The 18306-nt window shown below is 37.3% G+C and overlaps 2 protein-coding genes across 2 annotated transcripts; both read right to left on the minus strand.

The window, feature by feature from the left end:
* Positions 1 to 206: 206 nt before the first annotated feature.
* On the minus strand, positions 207 to 1579 carry LOC115430969 (claudin-3-like). Its single transcript, XM_030151184.1, has one exon. It carries the CDS (start codon positions 1426 to 1428, stop codon positions 781 to 783), a length of 648 nt encoding a protein of 215 aa, XP_030007044.1. The 5' UTR covers positions 1429 to 1579; the 3' UTR covers positions 207 to 780.
* Positions 1580 to 5939: 4360 nt separating this feature from the next.
* LOC115431648 (claudin-4-like) lies at positions 5940 to 6596 on the minus strand. Its single transcript, XM_030152208.1, has one exon. It carries the CDS (start codon positions 6594 to 6596, stop codon positions 5940 to 5942), a length of 657 nt encoding a protein of 218 aa, XP_030008068.1.
* Between the last annotated feature and the right edge of the window lie 11710 nt (positions 6597 to 18306).

Consider the following 18306-nt stretch of genomic DNA (forward strand, 5'->3'; position numbering starts at 1 on the left):
GATTTTCACTGAAAAAGTCCAAAAATACAGATTATAATATCATAATAAATGGTGATAAATCACTTAAGAAAGGTTAAATAGAAAGAAAAATTCAGTTGGGAACTGCCACAAAAGTATCACTGGGTCTTTATGGGTTAAGCCAATTGTTAAAATCTTAAGTGTAAGTTGTGTTTGAGACAAAACAAGACATGCAGTATCTTAAAAAAACATGTATTTATTAAAAAACACTTGTGACATACACTGCTGGTGTGTAATACAGAGAAAAAAAAAACAGGTGCTTTTATCCTGCGTCACACTGTGAAGCATTCAGAGCATCCACCCCCACCTTTACCACACCACACTAAAAACTGTTAAATATCATCCGTCATACCTTGTACACTTGATTATCAATAATGCTACCGTATTTACAGCACATAACCCTGTTGTAACCAAAACAGATAAGGATGGATATTAGGAGTGATGGCAGTTTTCTTAAAAACATTGAATGGCAAAAACAAAGCCACGACTGTATAAAAAGTACAGAGTGATACATTAGTGCACTGATCTTACAAAATGCCATGACAATAGGAAAATAATCGCTTTAATTTTTGCTCAAATGACTCCTTCTGTAGTCATTTTTGTCAAGCTTATTTTCAGAGATACTTAACGTTAAAGGCAAATCAACAACATCCTTCACTGTGGAGTCTCCTCGTTCCCTTCAGCTCTTTCCCTCACTTTGCGTGGAGAGCCGGTCTGAGGTTGAAAAATGTCTTTTTTCTTAATTTTTTCCCCCCACTTTTATCAAACGTAGTCTTTCCTCTCCAACCCAGGACCACCTGCAGACCGCGGTGCAGAGTAAGCCATCCGCGAAGGGTTATATCTGGTCTCACGTGGCGGGCAGGAGCAGCAGAGCAGCCCGCCGCCCAGAATCAGGAGGGCAGCCGCCGCCCATCCGATGTAGAGCGCGGCGCCCAGCTCCCGCCGCTGGGCGTCGGTGAGTAACGGGTTGTAGAAGTCCCTGATGATGGTGTTGGCCGACCAGGACACGGGAATGAGCTGCATGACCCCGGACACGATGAAGAAGACCCCGGATATGATCATCACCTTGGCCTTGGATGCTTCGTCTTCGATGCAGTTGGTGCACTTGGCTCCAGCGATGGCGATGAGCACGGCGAGGATGGCCAAGAGGATGGAGATGACGGTGAGGGCGCGGGCAGCCTGGAGGTCCTGAGAGAGGGCCAGCATGGAGTCGTAGACCTTACACTGCATCTGGCCCGTGCTCTGGACCACGCAGGTCATCCACAGGCCCTCCCAGATGATCTGAGCCGTCACGATGTTGCTGCCGATGAAGGCCGTCACCCTCCACATCGGGAGGGCGCACGCCACGATCGCAATAATCCATCCCAGAATGCATAAAGAAATGCCCATCAACTCCAGACCTATAGACATTGTGAAAAGTCTTCCTCTCGTGCAGCGTCTGAAAGTATGTCACACCTCAGAGGAAGGGGAAAAAAAAAATCTGTGACGGGGAGGGAATAAAAAGTCAACCAGAAAGAGCCAACAGGTAATTAAGTTAATTTCAGGTTATGCATCTGTGAGTGTGTGATGATCTGTCGCCTGGAACTCAGCAGTATCCTTTATAAGGGGGATCAGGTGGAGGGGAGGAGTCCTCTAAGGAGCTGACATCACCAAAAGGGGAGGAAGGACCTGGACACTCAGGAGAGAAGACTGTCCTATCAGCTTACATGGCCAGCTTCACAATGGGCCTGGTCACAAAGAGGCCTTTTACAGCTGAAAGGCCATGCACGCAATGTGTTTTTGTAATGATGGGAGCAATTTTGAAGTGCATTAGGGCTTTTGGTGTGACTGAAAATGAGGATACTGACGAGTGATTGAACTCTTTGTCGTACTCAAGAAATGAAAACAAATATTGAACATATTTAAAGGTCCAGTGCATTAGATTTTGTCAGATTTATTGAGGATGTAAGTGCAGAAAATACATGTAAACAATCTGAAATGTTATGTTTTTGTTGCCTTCAAATGACTCACTGTTCAGATTTCAACATGTTGCATCTTCATGGTTCTACAGTATCTCTGAATGGGCTTCTTCTTTCTTTATTTTTCTTATTCTGTCTCATTCATCATTAAGGTGCTTTACCATCATCTACAGCACAGGTGTCAAACATGCGGCCCGGGGACCAAATCCAGCCCACCAAAGGGTCCAATCCGGCCCGCGGGATGAATTTGTGAAATACAAAAATTACACTGAAGATATTAACAATCAAGGATGTCAAAACCATTTTAGTTCAGGTTCCACACACAGACACATACAGACCAAATAGATTTCAAGTGGGTCAGAACCAGTAAAATATTATTAAAATAAGCTATAAATAGTGACAACCCCAAATTTTCTTTCTGTTTTTTTGGTGTAAAAAAGGAAAATTACATGAAAATATTCACATTACCAAAACTATACTTTTATAAAAAATGTGAATAACCTGAACAGATATGAAGAAACGGAAATGTCTAATGAAAAGTAAATGCAATTTTACCAATTTTCTGCCTGTTACTAAATGTTTTTTTGTGATTGTAATGCACATGTATAAATGATAACCTGATAAACCGAGGCAGAATATTGTTAAAATTGCACTTGTTTTTCTAAAGACAATTCAAGTTGTTCATGTTAATCAGATTTTTAAGGAAATTTGTAGATGTAAACCTGATCATAATATAATTTTACTTTTTTCACTGGTATTATTTTACTGGTCCGGCCCACTGGAGATCATACTGGGGTGAAAGTGGCCCCTGAACTAAAATGAGTTTGACACCCCTGATCTACAGTGTCTAGAGTATGGACCAGAATTACTATCCCCTGAATTTAAAAAATCCATAATGGACTGAATGAACACACAAAATGAGGTATGTCTGTTTTATAGCAGCTGGCAGAGAGGTGCAATCCCTAACTTTAACACTAGATATCACTAAATAATACACATCAAACCTTAAAGCTGCAAATGTAAAAAAATAAATGGACACAAATGGTACTTAAACTCTGTTTGCATGTGGATGGGACGCCCAACTTTAGCGAAAACTGTTTTACAAAATATTGTTAGTGTGGACAGGATATGAAACTTTGCACAATCAAGATCATTCAACAGAAAGTGAAAAGAATAATCAAGAACGTTATCAAAATGAACAAAGGTAACGAGAAAAGGAACAAATGTATCAAGAACATGAAAAAAAAAAGTAAAATAATGAAGAAAATGAAGAAAAGCTAACAAAATAATCAAGAAAATTAACAAAATTGTCCAGAAAATGAGCAGACAAAAACAAAATAATCAAGGAAATGAACAAAAGCTAACAAAATAATCAAGAAAACAAAGAAAATCTAACAAAATAATCAAGAAAATTACCATAATTGTCCAGAAAAATAGCAGACAAGAACAAAATAATCAAGGAAATGAACAAAAGCTAACAAAGTAATCAAGAAAATGAAGAAGATCAAACAAAATAATCAAGAAAATTAACATAATTGTCCAGAAAAGGAGCACACATAAACAAAATAATCAAGGAAATAAACAAAAGCTATCAAAATCATCAAAAAAATTAACATAATTGTCCAGAAAATGAGCAGACATTAACAAAATAATCAAGGAAATGAACTAAAGCTTATATAATGATCAAGAAAGTGAACAAATGTAAATGCCATTGTATCGTAATCTCTTGGTTTTCTATTTAAATAACCAAAAAGCAGAGTTTTTAATATTAACTTTGGAGTGAGCTTAAAAAAACTCTCCATTTATTACCTAAAACTCTGTTTACACGTGGACGATGGATCTAAATTTAGAGAAAAGTGTTTGTTTTGCAGATTGTCCGTATCAGTGTGAACAGGACATTAAACTTTACGGTGTCCACATTCCTTGAGTTGAAGTCGGAGCAGAGTTGGAGTGGGGAGACTTTCACCTGACAGCACTGTGCGCTTTGATGGGCTTTAATGACTTTGTCTGTCTGCAGAATGCCCTTGGAATTCTTCGGGGATGGGACAGTCTCCCTAGAAATACCCCCTCCCCCCTCTGCATTCTGTAACCTGGTGCTGACAACCACACCACCCCCCACCCCACCCCTCCGGCCCCCCTCCGACATGAAACGGGCCCATTGTTCAGGTGGGCAGCTCAGTGAGTGTGGGGAAGCTGACAAAGTAGCGCTTCTTGTTTTCATGGAGACATATGGGAGACAGCCAGGTGGACAGAGACTTCCCGTCGTCAGCCTAATAACAGGGAATGAGGGGAGGAATCCCACATGTCCTCTGCACCTGTTGATACCAAGATTCAACATTTTATTGACTCCGTTGTGTTCAGAAATGTAGGGTTTATGTACAGCTGATTACTCTACAATGACCTAAAGGCTCGTGGAAAGATAAACCCAGGACATGTGGACATATGGACATATGGACATGTTCATCCATGTGGGCTTTTGAATGACGTCCAGTATCTCCATCATGGATTATATCAGAAACTAGTCGCATAACAAGACAGAACCAGCTGCTTTTTATATCCATTTTGTAAAAGTTTAGACTGTGAGGCTCCAGATAAGTAATGTCTAACCAAAAACATATTAAAATACAGTTTCACACAGGTGTAATATTTATATACGTACAGCATAAGAACTGAAAAATACCTAAAAATAAATAGATTTAAATAATTAGCTATTTGATTATGGGTTAAAAGGGACTGGTTTTCCACAACAAAATTTTATTTTTAGGGCTTATCTGTCTAGTTTAATTCATTTCATGCTCTTATGATCAACAAATAACCGCCTAAAGTAAGAATATTAAACCCATATGACTATATTTTGACAGTTCTCTCATTCATTCATTCTTCTTCTGAACTGTTTTGTCCTGGAGGGTTGCCTATCCCAGCTATATTTTGGGCGAAGGTGGGGTTCACCCTAGATGTGTCACCAGTTCACCCAGGTCTGACATATAAAGATGAACAACTACACTCTCACATTCACACCTATGAGCAATTTCGTTTAGCTAATTAAACTATTAGTGCATGTCTTTGGACTGTGGAAGTTCCCGGAGTACCTCAAGAGAACCCGTGCAAATACACAGTGCAAACATACAAATCCACGTCTTAACCAAAATTGAGTAATTTTATGCATCGTGGTGACTATAATATGTCTTTGTAATGAATTAGATCAGACGACTAGACTAGACTAGATTAGATAAGATTAGATTAGACCACATTAACTAGACATAAATTTACTAAACTGACCTGAGCATTTTCCCACAGCTCATTCAAAGAATGTACAACCACATATTTCAGTACATCATTATGTCAGAAATGTCAGATATGTGTTAAACAAAGTCTTAAATGATCTAATATAATAACTCTGTCAGCTTTAACATGTCTTTACTCTAGATCTTTGGTAATTTACTGCTCTGTTGCAACAGATTTTATAATCAAACTAGAAGAAAACATCACAATATCACATTTTTTTCTATTCTACTTTCAGGTGACTGGACTGAATAAAGAGTTTGCACATTCCATTTCATTACTTTAAGTTTCATTTCACATGTTTATTTCAAACCTGCTACCACAGTTAAACACTTAACAGATGACAACTGGACAGCTTTATTTAAAATACTCACAAGTCTGAAAGATTAAAGCAATGTATGTAAAAAAACAAACAGAACAGATGAACACATTCAGAAAATAAAATATACATCATGAAGAATTGCAGGACAAACAGTCAATACATTGTAGACGTATAAATTCAGCTCTTCCTGTTTTCTAGAATTGCATCAGAATACAGTATAAAAATACAGAGGTCATCATTTCAGTAAAACATGGATAATGATAGTGCATCCAACAGCCACAGAGTTACATCCACAGAGAGTGAACAAAGGGTCATGGAGATACGTCACGAACACTTCCACCTCAGCACAAACGCACAGTTCAGACATAGTCCCTCCTGTCGTGGCCACTGGTGGCGACCGACCTGGCCTGGGAGTACACCATCCGTGAAGGGGGCTCGAATCGTTTCTCAGGCTCGGGGGGGCAGCTGGAACAGAGTATCCCCCCTCCGATGAGCAGGAAGGCGGCTGCAGCCCAGCCCAGGTACAACGCCGCCCCTATCTCCCTCTTCTGTGCCTCGGGCGTCATGGGATTATAGAACTCCATGATGATGCTGTGGGCGGTCCACGACACCGGGATCATCTCCAACAATGAGGCCAAGAGGAAGGTGGCCCCCGCTGCTATCATCACCCGGGCCTTGGTGGACTCCTCGTCAACACAGTTGGTGCACTTTGCCCCCATGACGGCCACCAGGAGTCCCACGACCCCAACCACGATGGCGATGATGGTGAGGGCCCGGGCCGCCTGGAGGTCAGCGCTCAGAGCCAGCATGGAGTCGTGGAGTTTGCACTGCATGTGACCCGTGCTCTGGACCACACAGTGCATCCATATCCCCTCCCAGGTGATCTGCGCCGTGATGAGGTTCACCCCGATGAACGCCGACACCCTCCACATGGGTAGAGCGCAGGAGACGATGGCTGAGATCCATCCCAGGACGGCCAGGCTCACCCCGAGGATCTCCAGTCCAGCTGAAGGCATGTCAACGCTCTGCGGTATCCTCTTATCTGAGCAGCCAGAGGTTTGTGGAGCGAGTTTACTCTCCAGTCTCACAAAGGCTGATATAAGCAGTACATTTCTATAAAGCAGAAGGTGGAGTCACTTGGTTATTGGCCAGGGAAGTTCAAATTATCTCCTGCTCCACCTCATTTGAACATACCCCCCCTCAAAAAAGAAAAAAAGCCAGCCTTGGCATGTGAACCGTCCCAGTTTAATCATTGAACTTCCGAAAACCCCAGTAGCTCTCCCACCTGTTTGGGTGAGCAAAGCGCAAACACAGCGTCTGTATATCTCAGGTCTGGGGTAGTTAAAGGGTAACAGACGTGGTGAAGATAAAGGACGATGAATGATTACAAGTGAGAAAGAATATCAACTCCTGCAGGTTCCTGTGGATTCCTGAAAAAAGGTTCATCACTCAGTGGTTTTTGTGACTCCAAGTTGTACATGGGTGTGAATCATGAGTCATTTTAGTTGATTCATGTGCTATTATCTTTTATTCAGAAAACCTCCTAACGCCAAAAGTGACCAGTTTTACGGTCATTTAGGTTACATTTGAGTGACTGTTAAAATCGTGGAGTTCAGAGTGTGTTTCACTTACATGTCAAACAACACAGAAACTAAAAGATATCTCCTGTCAGTTGAAACCTAATAACATACATATTGGACTGAATCCCAACTCTAGCTTAGAAAAACACATAAAATGGTGTTTTATTGATTGTGACAGTTAATCAAATGTACTTTATGCAACCTAAATGTTTGGTAAAAACATAAGAAGACTCCATCAGAACTTAAATATCTGTCAAAAGCTTTATTTTATTGAGTTTTTTATTGTATCAATCATAACTGTACGATTGAATGTACATAAAATATAACAACATAGTTATGTACCCCCACTCTGATGTACCTCATACTCCAACAAAAATATGTAAACGTACATATCCAAAATGAATACATAAAGTAAAATGAGTTAATTAAAATAAATATATATATATATATATATATCCTTAGTTAAAATGAGAAATTGTTAAATATCTGTCAAAAATTTAGTCAGATTTACCAAATATTTCGCAAACTTCATTTAGATTCGTACCATAAAGCTTAGGATAGTATAGGACCATGAGAGCTGTAGAAATAGTTTGGCATTTTCATCTATAACAGTATGTTTTTGGTCTGATGCATAATGTCTGCAGTGAACACAAGCTTGTTTTGTTCTTCCGATTGTGTTGCCCTCTTGGAAACTAATCACTCAGTAGCTCAGGTCACACCAAGAGGAAATGTTTTTGTAGCAGATGTAGACACATGGAATATAAATTAGCGGCTCTATGTAATTGTGGCAGTGATTTTAATGTCATGACAATTTGTAAATACTTTATCTTGTGAAATAAGTTTTTTCCGTTACTGAAGATCATATTGAAGCCATAGATGTTTGTTTGCTATGGACACTATTTTCGGCTGTAATCCAAAAATCAGTAGAAAGTTCCACTGGCTTTTTTGTCAGTGTAAACAGAAGGATGCTAAGGGGAGGTGTTAGTTTAAAAAATACATCATCCTTGAAGCACTCTGTTGCAGAAATAAATCTCTCCAGCTTGACACCACACAGAAATCATGCTTAAAGATAACAATGTGTTTATATTTTATTCACTGTGCCTTCACATAACATCATTTCATGCTAACGAAATAAGAAAAGAAAACATGAGGTAATGTTAAATACTAACATTACGTATTAGCTCATATGCTAGTATGCAGTGTGGCAAAAAACAGCTTATGTTGTGCTTCTGATATTTTATCTACATACCTTTGTAGTCCAAACATCATTTCATCATATTTGGGCCAACAAAAGTTAGCCCTTTAACCCCTGACGTGTCTGTGGTGCTCGTTCTGAATGTATGATTTGTTTTAAACATTCATAAAAATCAACCGTTTGCTCAATAAGAAACATTTCAAAACGTGCTGATAGAATAGAGCTTGTTCTTTACATAGACATCTGAGCATGCTCAGTGCACCTCCTGCCATCTGTGGAATGGTGGTCAAAACACAGAGCAGTGAAAGAGACTGACTCACTATAAAAACACACGGTTTGGCCTTTATTTTCCACCATCTTCTTGTCGTTTTTTGTTTTTACTTTTGTTTGCAGCATTGTGGTGATTTTCCTTTATTTTTCTTTCCTGTGTTTTTTTTTTTTTTTGAGTTTTGACTGCGTAACTGCTTTTTGGAGGTCAGCCAGGTGCCAAAAAGCAGCTGGACTAATTTACAGTCACGAAAAAAATGATTAGACCATCAAAAGTCGTCAAAAACAATGGTTATGCAATCAAGTACTAACTCCTGTGTGTGTCATGTGACTAAAACAGACAGAAAAGAAAACATGGACTATGTAAAAGCACTGTTTTTGTCAGTACAATGCCATAGATATTGATGTAAGAACTGAAGTGATTTTGGTTAAGAAGAAATCAAGAAAACATGGAAAATGGATAGATACCAGCTCTGAAATTAAACCACTATGAGCTATTTTTGTTGTTATTATTATATTTCTTCAAACAAATGTACCTTTAGTTGTACCAGACATTAAAATGAACAGGAAATTAAAGAAAACAAGGGTGGTCTCATAATTTTTTCAGCGGCTGTAATGTCTATTACAATAGCCACAGTTCTGTTTGGATAAGGGATAAAAATAAGATGGTTAATGTTAGGAAAATGGGGTTAAGGGAATGGCTAAAAAGCAGAAATCACAGCATTGCAATGGGACATGTACCCTGGTCCCTGGTCTTGTGTTTACGTCCACAGTCTTTGGTGCTCTATCTCCAAACTCCGCATTGTGATGTTTTTGCGACTTTATGTAATCTCAAGGTCTACGTCGCCACTTTCTGACATCTGAAAGCTCACACTGACTTCTATCTGGTTCTCCGGGCATCTACTTTGACACTGTAGCAAGAGCATATGACGACTTTGGAGCGACAGCATGCTTGTTTTAACTGTTTCCATATAAAAGGTACACTTTGCACTTGAGGAGCAACCAAATGAAACAGACCGTTACATTGAACAAAATGTCAGATTCCTCCTGCACATTATTGAAAACACTTGAAACAATTTAAGATGGCAAGTTAACAAAACACAGAGCATGTTGAACATTATACCTGTAAGCCAATGTCTGCTAATATTGGCTGATCTGGCATCACAGTGGATTTCATAATTTCTTTGGAAATAGACGAACGTGGAAAAGAATGAAGGAGGAGATGAGTTGTGGATGTTTGGGCAAAACAGTAACGGACGGGGCGACAGTTCTGTGGAAATGTGGGAGTGTTAGGACCGTTTGAGAAGGAATAGCTGCGTCTTCTGTCCTATTTCATCAGTAAATTTGTAATCACTAATGCCAAGGTCCATGGAAGCTTTAGATAGGAACGGATTTATTTTCTCAGCCCAGAGTGTGTGTGCGAAATCTATTTTTCCATTTACTCCACGTGCTTCAGGAAACCACCTCTGTGTCAACAAATATAGAGAAAAACAACTTTTACCAAGTCTTGATAAGAGTTGGCAGTTCAATTCCCTGGACCCCCAGTTTGCTTATGGGCATCTAAAATGGCCACTCACTGCTCCTAGTCTGCAGTGTGTGGTGTGTTCCTGCATGTTCAATTAGTGATGGGTTAAAAATGGAGTTAAAAGTAGAGTTTTTGGGGGGAGTTGCATATCCTAATATAAAACATATACTGACAAAGATTCTTAGTTCTTATCTACATGGAAGTGATGTAATAGGAAAGAAGTTTGTCACTAGTCGCTTTTCCATTAGACTTACATGCAAAACTTTACCGATATTTACTAAATGTCGACAAAACAGAAGTGCGTAATGTCTGTTTTTCCATTAAATCACAAATGCAATGATGTATTTATTATCGCGAGATGACACGAGAAGTCATTCCATAAACATGGGGACGAACATAAATATCGTGTTGATTTACAGATATATTCATTATTATTATATATTATCCCGTTCCAAAATTAAAAAATGATTCAGTTTCCTGCTGTGTTCACACATATCGCGCCATGTTTCTTTTAAAACTCTTCTTCTTTGCTTGTTGTAACGTCCGTCAACATCCGGTCTTTTGTATTAACAGGACTCTAGTTGCGGAAAAAGGTCTTTCCATTGTAGTTTTGTGTGGTATACCAATTGTGCTACGCCCGAAAAACCACTTCTTGCCAGAGCAAAAACTTTTAATCGAAAAACGAGAGGTTGGCGAAATTGTTGTTTTTCCATTAGGTAAATTTTTATGCTCAAGTTATATTCACGCAATTTTAGGGTCAATGGAAAAGCAACTATTGTCCATTTTCCAGCAGCCAATAAAAACAAGAACACACACACTTCTGTATCTACAATAAATGTAAAATCTATAAAAAAGCTATAGAAAAAGTAAAAGACTTACAAAAAACCCACACATAGCATACCAAATAAGGTGCCAGACATTGAAGTGTTGAGATAAATCACCTATATGAATATTAAATGGTAGTTTCTATGTTTTTCTTTATGTCCTTATTGTTTCATTTCTGCTTCTTATGCTGTCTCGTAGCCAGGTCATTATTGTAAATGGGAATTGACTCTTTTTTTTTTTTTAATTTTTATTGAAGAAAACAAAATAAAACAAAAAAAAACAATGTACAGAGTAACAATGTTTGTCCTGAGATTGGGCCCAAGATTACAATATAAAGTATTTGGTTACAATGAAGAAAAGGAGAGGAAAAAAAAAGAAAAAAAAACAAAACAATCCAGGCTTAAATATCCATTCCAATAAGACTGAATACTGGTCTCCATCTTCTTTCAAAGATCGGAGTCTTCAGCTGTAGCTGTGCTGTTAACTGTTCCATTGGACAAACTTGTTTAATTTTTTGTATCCATTGTCCAATTGTAGGTGATTCAGGTTTCAACCATAAAATTATCATTTTTCTCGCAGTCATCAGAAGATGTAGTATGAATTTTTGGTCGTGGGACAGACCATCAGGGAATATTTCCAGTAAAAATAATAATGGGTCCATAGAGAGGTTCACTTTAAGTAAACTATCCAATATGCCTTTACATTAATCCAGAAGTGTTTCACAATGGGGCACTCCCAAAATATATGGGAACTGACTCTTATGCTGCCTTCACGTGCTATGGAGATTATGGTAAATACTACTTACAAACTTCAAAATTGCACATGAATTTCCCCTCATGTCGTATTTTCCACTTGAGAACAGGGAAAGAATTTTGATACATGAGTTGCCGAGGTGAAAATAACCTTTGACCTTTTCAACAATGGCAGAGAGCAACTAGGGATTAATCATGAATGATAAACACTGCTTTCGTTACTGTTTTGCTGCTGTTAGCTGATGATTTTGCACATTTATATTATACACAATTTGCAAAAAAAAAAAAAAAAAACAGTGGAGTTTGCACTTTCTCTGTGTGTGTGTGTTTTCTCCAGGTACTTTGACTTCCAAAAACATGCATTAATAAGTTAATTGTTTAAGCTAATTTCCCCATTGGAGTGAATGTGAGAGTGATTGGTTGTTTGTCTCTATATATGTTAGTGTGTGTATTTAAACAGTCGCGGAAAAAATTATTAGACCATCAAAGTCAGCAAAAACCATGGTTATGCAATCGAGTACTAACTCCTGTGTGTATCATGTGACTAAAACAGACAGAAAAGAAAACATGGAATGCCTAAAAGCACTGTTTTTGTCAGTACAATGCCATAGATAGTGATGTAAGAACTGAAGTGATTTTGGTTATTATCAAGAAAACATGGAAAATGCATAGATATCAGCTCTGAAATTAAACTACTATGAGCTATTTTTGTTGTTTTCATTATATTTATCCAAACAAATGTACCTTTAGTTGTACCAGGCATTAAAATGAACAAAAAATTGAAGAAAACAAGGAGTGGTGTAATAATTTTTTCCACAACTGTATGTCCCTGCAGCTCTTTCGAGGTTAAATTTCAGAAGATGAATGAAAAAAATGTTTTAAAAATGCTGTTGCAAGGCAAGTTTATTTGTATAGCACATTTCATCTACAGGACAATTTGAAGTGCCTTACATAAAACATAAAAGTATCACAGGAGAGGCATAAAAATACATTTAACATGTAAAAACATTAAATTAAAATGACATTAAAATCATCAGCAATAAAATGGGATTTTAAAGTTCGTTTAAAAGACATTATTTAAGAGTTTAAGGGAAAGCTGCAGTAAACAATAGCAGATGAATTAACTCATCCAAAACTCTTTTACCCAAATAGCAGGTCACCATAAATTGTGTTTCCGCCATTTTTAATTTTGCTATGACCACAAAAGGACTTGAACACAACACGCTGGTAATTTTGAATTTACTAGTGGAAAGGATCATCTTCCCAATAGCACGTGAAGGCAGCATTAAGTGACCTGTAGTAGTGTAGTAGTAGTTTTATTTTGAGCATGTAGAATCATCAGATAACAAAGAATCATACAACATGGTAAAAAATAAATAAATAAAAATTTTCTGCGCTCGAAAAGGAGTAGGAAGAAATCTAACTTACTGACTCCCACTTAGGGATGTAACGATTACCGGTATAACGATAAACCGTGGAAAAATTGCAGACAGTTAGTATTACCGTTTAAATTCTAATTATCATGATAACCGTGTTTGATTACTGCACTTTTAGTGGAAAAAAACGCCTATGTAAAGATCTGCTTTTATGTCAAATATTTCAGTATAGTTTTAATTTATGACAATTTTAATTGTATATACCTAATATTTGGAACTAATATTCACTTTTAAAGTCTCTGAAAAGGTTTGTTAAGCATTTTTGTGTTATTTATGCAATAACGTATATACATTTTTCAAATGGGATTTTATATTTTTTTGTATGTTTTTTTTGTCCTTTTATGTTGATATAGTAGGTTACAGTGAAAAAATAATAGACAGATGATATAGATGAAGTTGTGCTGAAAAAAAAGATACCAAACATGGGTATAGTAAACATTTGTTTATATAGTATATAAAGGTAAAATCAAAAGTACTGAAAAACGGACAAACTAGGCTCAGACGACTAAGGGTTAATATTTGAATGTTTCTGCAACAGAAAGTGCATTGTGCCAATTATTTTATTTTATTATTATTTTTAAGTACAACTTGGTTAAATTATTTCAGTGTGTGTATAAGTACTTCTTGAACATTTTGAGCACAATTTCAATAATACCGCAATAATAATGATAACTGTGATAATTTTGGTCACAATAACCGTGATATGAAATTTTCATATCGTTACATCCCTACTCCCACTCCCTTTTTACAAACTAATAATCAAACTAGAGCCGCTTCCTTTGCTTTGTTAACACACATTTTCTTCCGTATATTTCTACAGTAATACAAAACATCCATACAAACCATTCATATACACTTTTATAGTCGCCTCACACACAATCAGCTTTGCATAATCAACCGTTTTTAATAGACTATAATATTTATATGCACTTTAAATATTTACTCCAAATACAATGATCAATCAATGTGACAATATTTTCTTATCATGATAACCAATTAACTACAATAATATCTTATTTATGCATACTTCTATAATGTTCTATATTTTGTTATTATAGTGGATTTATAGATCCTTTTAAATGCACAAATTGAAGAAGACATTTTAAAGTTTTAAGTTTTGCCCATCTGATTTTAAAAAAAAAAAAAAAAAAAAAAAAGGAATCGTAAGGTAACAAGTCTTTCAGAAAATAAAACACATTGAACCCTGAGCAGCTCATGTTAAACAGGATGTAGATGGACTACGTGTTCTTCGTCTGTTCCCCTCACAGCGTACGTTTCACCACTGAATGTAACAACAGGATGTGAAATATTTCATAAAGATGTGGAGGCAGGAGCTGCTGCACTAAAGTGACACTAAAAACAGCTCCTTAACGGTCTTTACAGGTGACTAATCTCTTACCAGTCTCTGTGGGAAGTCAATAACTCAGACCACATGCTTCAACCGCGAACACACAACCCCTGTAAACACTCAGCAGCTGTGTGAGGGTGGCTGATGGAAACACTATGAATAACATGCATTTTTGTCAGCTATAGGACGCGTTTCTAGTAATAATCAATCACACCAGTCCCATAAAGAGGAAGTGGGTGTTAGTTGTCCAAGGCTGGGTAAAAGGATGGGGGGGGGGGGGTTATCAGTGTTGTTGTTTCTGAAGGTTATTATGCATCAGTGGTTTTAACCTGAGTTTAACAGCTGCTCCTACGAATCTTCTAAATATACACCGTGACTTCCAGGCCTCATGATCCATTATCACACTTTCTCTGTGCTGATTCAGTACAGATTCAGTACAGTCATCTTCTGCAGGAAAAATAGTATCCTCCTCTCAGATACAGTATGTAGTTATGTCACTCCACAAACCAGATGGATTACTGTGTTTCATATGTACTGAAGGAGTTTTATAAACGTACCAGGTGTATTTTTGGTGGCTGTATTGATGTCGTCACTGAAAGACAGGAATTTTGTGTCAAATAATGGACAGAAAATCAACAACAACATGAAAATGTAGTAAGATATAACAAGATAAAAACATCTTAAAAATTGCAACAAGATACCTCATACTGTGCATCACCCTGTCTGTTTAAAATGTTCAAAATGTTCTATAAATAAAAGGATTTTCATCTTCTTGTGTCCTTTGTGTTTTCGTCTTCTCACGTCTTTTCGGACATTTTCATCTTGTTGCAACTTTTTTTTTTTTAAACTTTATTTATTTATTTGTAATTTATTTTTTATTGACATTCAGTATCAGACATTTACATATAGTATAACACATAAACATATTGCACATTTCTGTTGTCTGCTCTAAATGCCAGAACAATTAAAAAAAAAATAAAATATATATATATATATATATATATATATATATATATATACACACATACATACATACACATATACATACAGGGTGGGGAAGCAAAATTTACAATGAACATTTAGTTGTTTTTTCTCAGCAGGCACTACATCAATTGTTTTGAAACCAAACATATATTGATGTCATAATCATACCTAACACTATTATCCATACCTTTTCAGAAACTTTTGCCCATATGAGTAATCAGGAAAGCAAACGTCAAAGAGTGTGTGATTTGCTGAATACACTCATCACACCAAAGGAGATTTCAAAAAATAGTTGGAGTGTCCATAAAGACTGTTTATAATGGAAAGAAGAGAATGACTATGAGCAAAACTATTACGAGAAAGTCTGGAAGATACTATTAAAGAAGAATGGGAGAAGCTGTCACCTGAATATTTGAGGAACACTTGCGCAAGTTTCAGGAAGCGTGTGAAGGCAGTTATTGAGAAAGAAGGAGGACACATAGAATAAAAACATTTTCTATTATGTCAATTTTCTTGTGGCAAATAAATTCTCATGACTTTCAATAAACTAATTGGTCATACACTGTCTTTCAATCCCTGCCTCAAAATATTGTAAATTTTGCTTCCCCACCCTGTAAATAAATAAATAAATATATATATATATGTATATGTATATATATATATATATATATATATATATATATATATATATATATCGGGCCGCATGTTTGACACCTGTGGCATAGTGTACGTATAATAAGTCTAATGCGACGGTGGTGATTTTTTTTTTTTTTTTTTTTTGTATGAAATGTATGGTGCGGTGGCAAGGATTAACCTATACCAGCAGAAACACTGTGTACGTAAGTGAAGTTTTATACAACTCACCTGTTTAGATTACATTAAGACCAGTGGTGGCTGCTCGTCTTTCAGACAGGAGAAGCTCATTGTCGGCTTACATAAAAAAAATAAAATAAAAAAATAAAAAAAAAAATTGTCAAGTTATTTAAACATAAATTCAGCCCTCCGTTCCTTTTTAAGAAAATGCTCAGTGACCTTATCGCACCAACTCTGCGTCTTTTCCAGGACTGGACCAGTGTCCTCTGAATGTCCAGCAGAGCTGGGCTGCTTAGATTGCCTTGGCCCAGTGTGTTGTGGGTGTAAGACTTCAGCCTTTTTAAACAACAGATGCTCCTTTCACTCCGACCTAGCCGACAGTTTGATTGATTTAACTATCTACAAAACGATATTAAACTCGAACAAGAAATGATTAAATTATGTAACTGAAACAAGAAAACGCTGAAATTATGTTCAATTGAAACAAAGAAGTCCAATGAGTGTGTTTTATTTACAGTGCAAGAAATGAACAAGTAATTTCGTAGTGGTTTCTCTCTTGATTTCACAGCAGAATATGCAGCGGTATTAAACTGAACTGTGTCAGTAAAGGAGTAGATCTCAAAATAGCTGTCAATCAAACGGGATTCAGCCTTTCAGCTGATCCTCCAATCAGCACTTGGGATTCTGGCGTCCAGCCCGGCCGAGCTCCGCCCACAGCCCCATTCACCCCCAGAGACACCCGGCGTCCAGGGGCGGGACAACATCGTGGCATTTATCCAATTACCGTCCAGTTTTGAGGCAATGAAAAAAACTGTTCCACTCAGTCCCACTGAAGCCCAGAGACGCCCGGTGTCTACGGACAAATGCACTGAGCAGAGATGGAGGAGAAAACAGCACAACGGGAATGGAGGAGAAGTGAACGACATCGCGTCCGTTGGTTTGTGATAAAGCTGATTCTGAACGAACTCATCTTTGAGATGAACGTGTTCTAACACATTTGTAGTCAATAAAATGTCAGCACAACCAAACATATTTAACCATTTAGTTTGAGTAATTTTAGGGGAAGCCGGGCTTCCACTGCAGTCTATGAGAAATCACCACTGATTAAGACAATATGCTCTGACTAGCATTAGCTCAGCTGCTGAATTGGCCATTTAAAGCTCTTTTACTGAATTAAAGTTGTTTTTCTCAGTGACAGCTCAGTTGAAGTTGTGTTTCAGGAGTTTGACTAACAAGAACATCATCAAGTTGACTGGTAGTTAATATTTGGTTCCCACATCAAATTAATTAGTTTCCGTTTAAACTATTTTGCCATTTAGATCTCAAGCCCTTCAACTGTCATTTGAGTATTTAGAGACACTGCTTTTTTTTTTTTTTTGCTTTTTTTTTTTTTTTACAGTAATCTCTACCAGGAAGGGAAGCAGCTGATCAATAAGAGCCTTTGTGGTCTGTGTTTGACTCATGCTCATTGTGGTTCAGTCCCTTTTCCAGACTCAGACTTTTATCTCAGACTGGGTTTCGACATGTGACGGTGAAAGGAAACCTATAAGGTGCACCGCTAAAAAACAAGCCACCCATTGTTTCTCGTCTCCATTTGCATTGAAATCAAATACCTAATTGTAGCGAAGACTGTCGGGTTCTTATTAGTGAGACTCTGTTGATCTCCACATGCACCGCTGCCTCTGCATACCATACAGGTTATCAGAGCAGGTTGTTATGTTACACCACAATTTTAGCGAAATGCAAACATCTTTTCTTCACAATACACAAAGAAAGCTACTGTTTTGGCTAATTATACCAGGCATTTTGTCATTTGTACCTTTATATCTTTAGTTTACAGGGGTTTTTTTTTTATGAATGAGAACTGATTAAAAACAAGTAAAAACTACAAAAATCTTCCTTTTTCATGTGGGTTTAAGAATAACAGATGAAAATCTTTGTGCAACACGTCAGATTTTATGCCTTTCATGAGGTGTGCTAAACATATAGTGTAATAAACAA

This window comes from Sphaeramia orbicularis, chromosome 13 (assembly GCF_902148855.1).
Source record: "Sphaeramia orbicularis chromosome 13, fSphaOr1.1, whole genome shotgun sequence".
Classification (NCBI taxonomy): Eukaryota; Metazoa; Chordata; class Actinopteri; order Kurtiformes; family Apogonidae; genus Sphaeramia; species Sphaeramia orbicularis.

Coding starts and splice junctions, on each gene's coding strand:
- LOC115431648 (XM_030152208.1), bottom strand. CDS start 6,596: ATGCCTTCAGCTGGACTGGAGATCCTCGGGGTGAGCCTGGCCGTCCTG.
- LOC115430969 (XM_030151184.1), bottom strand. CDS start 1,428: ATGTCTATAGGTCTGGAGTTGATGGGCATTTCTTTATGCATTCTGGGA.